The sequence below is a fragment of the Penaeus vannamei genome, chromosome 28, assembly GCF_042767895.1.
Source record: "Penaeus vannamei isolate JL-2024 chromosome 28, ASM4276789v1, whole genome shotgun sequence".
NCBI classification, from domain to species: Eukaryota; Metazoa; Arthropoda; class Malacostraca; order Decapoda; family Penaeidae; genus Penaeus; species Penaeus vannamei.
The window spans coordinates 520,100-527,599 of record NC_091576.1 but is presented as its reverse complement, the minus strand read 5'-3'; the positions used below and the strand labels follow the sequence as shown (position 1 = coordinate 527,599).

The following is a 7,500-nucleotide window of genomic DNA, read 5'->3' as shown; positions in this document are numbered from 1 at the left end:
TACCGGGGGAGGGGGGCCGGGGCGGGGGTACCGGGGCAGGGGTACCGGGGCAGGGGTACCGGGGCAGGGGTACCGGGGCAGGGGTACCGGGGCAGGGGTACCGGGGCAGGGGTACCGGGGCAGGGGTACCGGGGCAGAGGGTGCCGGGGCAGGGGTACCGGGGCAGGGGTACCGGGGCAGGGGTACCGGGGCAGGGGTTCCGGGGCAAGGGTTCCGGGGCAGGGGTACCGGGGCAGGGGTACCGGGGCAGAGGGTACCGGGGCAGAGGGTACCGGGGCAGGGGTACCGGGGCAGGGGTACCGGGGCAGAGGTTCCGGGGCAGGGGTACCGGGGCAGGGGTACCGGGGCAGAGGTTCCGGCGCAGGGCTTCCGGGGCAGAGGGTACCGGGGCAGAGGGTACCGGGGCAGGGGTACCGGGGCAGGGGTACCGGGGCAGAGGGTACCGGGGCAGGGGTACCGGGGCAGAGGGTACCGGGGCAGAGGTTCCGGGGCAGGGGTACCGGGGCAGAGGGTACCGGGGCAGAGGGTACCGGGGCAGGGGTACCGGGGCAGAGGGTACCGGGGCAGAGGGTATCTGGGCAGAGGTACCGGGGCAGGGGTTCCGGGGCAGGGGTACCGTGGCAGGGGTACCGGGGCAGGGGTACCGGGGCAGAGGGTACCGGGGCAGGGGTACCGGGGCAGAGGGTACCGGGGCAGAGGTTCCGGGGCAGGGGTACTGGGGCAGAGGTACCGGGGCAGAGGGTACCGGGGCAGAGGGTTACCGGGGCAGAGGGTACCGGGGCAGGGTTCCAGGGCAGGGGTACCAGGGCGGTACCAGGGCAGAGGTACCAGGGCAGGGGTACCGGGGCAGGGTACCAGGGCAAGGGTACCAGGGCAGGGGTACCGGGGCAGGGGGTACCGGGGCAGGGGTACCGGGGCAGAGGGTACCGGGGGGGTATTCCGGGCAGGGGGTACCGGGGCAGGGTACCGGGGCAGGGGTACCGGGGCAGGGGCAGAGGGTACCGGGGCAGGGGTACCGGGGCAGAGGGTACCGGGGCAGGGGTACCAGGGCAGAGGGTACCGACCGGGGCAGGAGTACCGGGGGGGGGTACCGGGGCAGAGGGTACCGGGGGCAGGGGTACCGAGGAGGCAGAGGTTACCAGGGCAGAAAGGTACCAGGGGCAGAAACTGCGTCAGAGGAGGGGGAGAGGGAGCAGGGGGAGGGGGAGAGAGGAGGAGAGAAGGAGAAGGAGAGAGAGAGAGAGAGAGAAAGACAGACAGGCAGAGAGAGAGAGAGGGGGTGAGAGAGAGAGAGAGAGAGAGAAAAGAGAGAGAGAGAGAGAGAGAGAGAGAGAGAGAGAGAGAGAGAGAGAGAGAGAGAGAGAGAGAGAAAGAGAGAGAGAGAGAGAGAGAGAGAGAGAGAGAGAGAGAGAGAGAGAGAGAGAGAGAGAGAGAAAATTATGTTGGTTTTCATTACAGCTTCTACTTTCAAGCTAATGATAATTATAATAACAATAAAAATATCAATCATCATTATTACTATTATAATAATTATCATTATTTCCATTAGTATTTTCGTTATTATTATTTCTATTATTATTATCATCTTTATCGTTATTATTGTTGTTGTTGTTACTATTATTATCACCATGATTACATTTATTATTATTTCTACTATTTTTACTATTGTAATCCTTTTTACTATTGTTACTATCATAATTATAATCAATATTATCATTATCATCATCATCATCATTATCACTATTATTATTACAATCCTTATTGCTATCATTATTATCCTTTTTATCATTATCATTATCATATTATTATTATCATCATCATATATATTATCATCATTAGTATTAGTATTAGAATTATCATTATCATTATTATCAACATTCTTATTGCTATCATTACTATTACTGATATAAGTAACAGTGGTGGTATTGTTATAAATACTACTATCATTCTCATTAATGATGTCACTGACGACATTATTTTTTATCATTATTGATATCATTATCATTATATCATTATAATAATTATCATTGCTAATATTGTTGTTATTATTATCGTTACTATTATCATTATTATCATTGTTATGATTATTATTATCACTGCCATTATTAATATTGTTGTTATTATTATCATCATCATTGCCATTGTTTTATTATCATTATTGCTATTGTTGTCATCATTTTGTAATCATTATTATTACTATAACAGTTACTATTATCATTATCGTTATTATTATCAGCACTATCATTATTATCATTATAATCATTTCTATTATCCTTATTATTATCATCCCTATCATTATCATTATAATAACAGTAATAATAACAATAATAATGATTGTCATTATCATTATTATTTAATCATTATTTCCTCAAACCCCAACCCATCCCCTTATCTCTCCCCTACCCCTCCCCTGTCCCCCCAACCCTTACCCTTTCCCCTTGCCCCCCCCAACTCCCAACCCACTTATCTGACAACCCCAATTATCCCCCCCCCCCTCCCTCCTCCCCTCACACCACTAAACCCAACCCTCTTATCTCCTCAACCTCTTACCTCACCCCCTTCCCTTCCCCACCTCCCCTCCCCTTCTTTCTCTCTCTCTCAGATCCCCCCTCCCCAACCTCCCTTCCTCAACCCCCCCTCCTCTCCCCCTTCCCCGCCTCCCCCTCTTTCTCTCTCTCTCCCATCCCCCCCTACCTCAATCTTCCCCCCCTCCCCCTCACCCCCATCCCCTCTCCCCAACCCCCCTATCTCAATCCCCCCCTCCCCCGTCCCTCTCTCCCCTTTCCCCACCTCCCCTCCCCCTCTTTCTCTCTCTCTCTCCCATCCCCCCTCCCCTCTTCCCCATCCCTCACCACCCTCTCCCCCTTCCCCACCTCCCCTCCCCTTCTTTCTCTCTCTCCCCACATCCCCTTCCCCAACCCCCCCTACCTCAATCTTCCCCCCTCCCCCTCCCCCAACCCCCTCCCCCTCTCCCATCTCCTCACCACGTCCTCTCCCCTTCCCCACCTCCCCTCCCCCTCTTTCTCTCCCCCTCCCTATCCACCCCTCTCCCCCCATCCCCCTCCCTTCAACCCCCCTCCTCTCCACCCTCTCCCCCTCCCCCCCTCCCCCCCCCCCTCCCCCCCCCCCCCCCCACCACCACGTCCTCCCTCGGCCGTCAGGAGGATCGCCATTCTAACGGAAAAATTGAGGCTCATCTCTGCTGGATACTGAAGGTAAGACTCGTTTCTTGAGACAGAGATCAAGACCAGCCTGGGTCGGGGTCACAGGAATGAGCGTCTCTGCCACGGATGTTATATATATATATATATATATATATATATATATATATATATATATATATATATATATATATATATTCTTATTTTTGCTTATTTCGTTTTCAATGTTTTTTTTGTGATTTATTCTTTATTTTTATTTTTTTTTTTCCTTTTTTTCTGATTCGTATTTTTCGTGTTTATGTTTTTTGTGTGATTATTCTTTTTTTTTCTTTTTTTTCTTTGTTTTTATTCGTATTTTCTTATTTTGTAATTTCTTATTTGTTGTTTTTGTGATTTAGTCTTTATTCTCTTTTTTCTTTCTTTGCTGTTTTTTTCTGGTTCGTATTTTTCTTATCTTTTTCATTTCTTGTTTGCGTTTTTTTTATTGTTCTTATTCCTTTTCCTTTCTTTGTTTTATTCTGATCCGTCTTTTTCTTCTGATTATTTCGTTTTTTATGTTATTGTTTTTCTCCTCTTCACATTCCTTTTGTTCCTCCTTCTTATACTTCGCTTCTATTTCTTCTCTTCTTCTTTCCCTTTCTTCTTTGTTTTGTTTTTTTGTTGTTGTTTTCTTCTTCTTCCGCTTCAGTTTTTCCTTCTCCTCCTCCTTCTCTTTCTGTTTCTTTTTCCTCTTCTTCTTTTTGATTGCAAGATATTTTTTTTATTTTTGTTATTTCATTAATTCTATCTTATTTGCGTGTCTATTTTTGTATTTATTTATCTATTCATTTTAAGAGTGAGTTGAGGTTACCAACTTGGATTATTCTTATTTGTTTTGGTTCTGCATTTATTATCATCATTTTTCTATGCTGTTTTCTTTTTGTTTTGGTTTGTCTTCCTTTTTATGTTAATGTCCTTTCTTCTTCGTTGTTACATCTGCTAAAAGGAAAACTTAAGAAGGTAAAGACATATATACATTAAGATGCGGTTCTTTTATCATAATTGTAAATTTTAGAAGAGAAAAAGATAGATGTAAAACCATGTGTGTGTGCGTGCGTATGTATGTGTTTGTGTTTGTGTGTGTGTGTGTGCGTGTTTGTGTGTGTGCGTGTTTGTGTGTATGTGTATGTTTGTGTGTGTGTGTGTATTTGTGTGTGTGTGTGTGTGTGTATGTTTGTGTGCATGTGTTTGTATCTGTTTTTCTGTGTGTGTATTTGTGTGACTGTATGTGTGTGTGTGTGTGTGTGTGTCAGTGTGCGTGCTTGTGTATGTTTATATGTGTATATACATGAAAGCAAATACAAATGTTTGTATGGCAGGAAAATTAATAGATAGGCAAAACAAGTAAGATTATGAAGAAGGTTCAACTAAGACCAAATAATTCCTAACAAGTCGACACTCGCATATATTACAAACTCATTAACATTTTTGCATTTTAGTCTGTCATCTTTTACGGTCCAAGATACAAAAATCTCTTTCTCTTTCTCTCTCATTCGGTCATTCTCTCTCTCTCTATCTATCTCTTTGTCTTTCTCGCTTTCTGTTTGTCAGACTCTTTCTCTGACTGTATGTCTGCATCTCTCTCTCTATCTATCTATCTGTTACTCACTCAGTCTCTCTCTATCTAACTATCTCTCCCTCTCTTTCTCTCTCTCTCTCTCTATCTATCTATCTCTCTTTATATATATATATATATATATATATATATATATATATATATTATGTATGTATATGTATATATGTAGATAAATATACATGTATGTGTGTGTGTGTGTGTGTGTGTGTGTGTGTGTGTGTGTGTGTGTGTGTATGTATATATATATATTTCTCTCTCTGTCTCTCTCTCTGCGTGTGTGTGTGTTTGTCTCTCTCTCTCTCTCCCTCCCTCCCTCTCTCTCTCTCTCTCTCTTTATCTATCTTTCTCTCTCTCTCTCTCTCTCTCTCTCTCTCTATCTATCTATCTATCTATCTATTTATCTTTCTCTATCTATCTTTTTCTCTTTCTCTCCTTCTCCCTCCCTTTCTTAAACCTATGCATGAGCAACACCACTCTCCTCGCATCTTGAAGACTGTCTCCCTAAGGTCTTTATGTATGTTAATCTTCCTCGTATGCAGTCTGTGCTTTATTCTGATGACATGGCTTTTAGCGCACGGGTTCGGGTGTCCTGCTTTATACGGACGCCTAAGCCGGGAGGCCGGCTTCTTAGGACACACCTGCGCGGATTTGTATGCATGGATGTGTCAACAGGCGTGCTAATAGGGGCCGAGTTGTGTCTGGGGATTGACATATGTTTATGCGGGCATATATGCATATATATATATATATATATATATATATATATATATATATATATATATATATATATATATATATATATATATATATATATATATATATATATATATGTATATATATATATATATATATATATATATATATATATATATTTATATATGTATATATATATATATATATATATATATATATATATATATATATATATATATATATATATATATATATATATATATATATATATAAGAGAGGAAGAGAAAACTCTCTACTCCAATGTATGGCTCTTTCTCTCTCAGTCTGCCTGTCTCTCTGTCTCTTTGCTTGCCTAACTCTATCTCAGTCTGTCTGTCTGACTCTCCCTCTCTCTCTCTCATTATTTCTCTCTCTCTCTCTCACTCTCTCTTTCTCTCTTTCTCTCTCTCTCTCTCTCTCTCTCTCTCTCTCTCTCTCTCTCTCTCTCTCTCTCTCTCTCTGTCTTTGTCTCTCTCTCTCTCTCTCTCTGTCTTTGTCTCTCTCTCTCTCTCTCTTTCTCTCTCTCTCTCTATCTCTCTCTCTGTCTCTCTCTCTCTCTCTCGCTTTTCTCTCTCTCTGTCTCTGTCTCTGCTCTCTCTCTCTCTCTCTCTCTCTCTCTCTCTCTCTCTCTCTCTCTCTCTCTCATCTCTCTTCTCTCTCTCTCTCTCTCTGTCTCTCTCTCTCTCTCTCTCTCTCTCTCTCTCTCTCTCTCTCTCTCTCTCTCTCTCTCTCTCTCTCTCTCTCTCTCTCTCCTTCTCTCTTCCTCTCTCTTTCTCACTTCTACCCCCTTTATCCCATCCTCTACTTCCCTTCCTACCTCCCTATCTGTCTATCTGCCTATCAATCTATGCATCTCTCCCTCCCTCCTTCCCTCCTCCTTCCCCCCTCCTCCTACCCCCTTCCTCCACCCCCGCCCCCACAACAGACCCCCGCCACTGTGCCCCCCCCCTCCTCCACCCCCTCCTCCACAACAGACCCACAACTGTACTCCCCTTCCCCCCTCCTCCACCCCTCCTCCACCCCCTGCCCCCACAACAGACCCTGCCACTGTGCCCCCCCATCCTCCACAACAGACCCCGCCACTGTTCTCCCCCCCTTCCTCCACAACAGACCCTGCCACTGTACTCCCCCCCTCCTCCCCCCACAACTGTCCTCCCCCCCTCCCCCCCCTCCTACACCCCCGACCCCACAACAGACCCCGCCACTGTGCTCCCCCCCTCCCTCCACCCCCGACCCCACAACAGACCCCGCCACTGTACTCCCCCCAAACCCCCCTCCTCCACCCCCTCCCCACAAATGACCCCCGCCACTGTAATCCCCACCCCCCTCCTCCTCCACCCCCGCCCACACAACAGACCCCGCCACTGTCCTCCCCCCCCTCCTCCTCCACCCCCGCCCCCACAACAAACACCCACAACTGTAATCCCCCCCAAACCCCCTCCTCCACCCCCCAGCCCCCACAACTATCCTGCCCTCCTCCTCCACCCCCTCCTCCTCCACCCCCTCCCCCACAACAGACGCCGCCACTGTCCTCCCCCTCTCCTCCACCCCCTCCCCCACAACAGACCCCGCCACTGTTCTCCCCCCCCCTCCCCCTCCTACCAGAGACAAGGGGGGGGGGGCGTGGGGGGCGGATCGACCCCAATATATCGACACGAGCGAGATTGATATGACGTCAGAACGGAGGTCGCTAAAAAAGGCCGGCGCATTTGTCCGAGTCGGCGCGGGTGCCCACCGCCGAGGGGCCGTCGGGGCTGTCGGGGTTGTCGGGGTTGTCGGGGTTGTTAGGTTGGGTGGGGTTGTCGGGGTTGTTGGGGTTGTTTGGGTTGTTTGGGTTGTTGGGTTGTTTGGGTTGCCGGGGTTGTTGGGGTTGTTGGGGTGGTCGGGCCTGTCGGGGTTGTCTGGGCTGTCGGGGTCGTCGGGGCTCTCGGGGCTGTCGGGGCCGTCGGGGTTGTTGGGGCTGTTGGGGTTGTCGGGGTTGTTGGGGCTGTC

At 47.8% G+C, this 7,500-nt stretch overlaps 1 protein-coding gene across 1 annotated transcript in view; it reads right to left on the bottom strand.

The window, feature by feature from the left end:
• Nucleotides 1-7,500, bottom strand: part of LOC138866962 (uncharacterized) — a 58,002-nt gene that overhangs the window by 48,736 nt on the left and 1,766 nt on the right. Inside the window, exons 3-5 of the mRNA XM_070141342.1 lie at nucleotides 7,397-7,500; nucleotides 7,244-7,355; nucleotides 1-1,167 (exon numbers count right to left, since the gene is read on the bottom strand). The exon at nucleotides 1-1,167 is cut by the window's left edge and continues 140 nt beyond it; the exon at nucleotides 7,397-7,500 is cut by the window's right edge and continues 121 nt beyond it. Of these exons, the coding sequence (XP_069997443.1) occupies nucleotides 1-1,167; nucleotides 7,244-7,355; nucleotides 7,397-7,500 (1,383 nt within the window). The remainder of the gene's footprint in view (nucleotides 1,168-7,243; nucleotides 7,356-7,396) is intronic.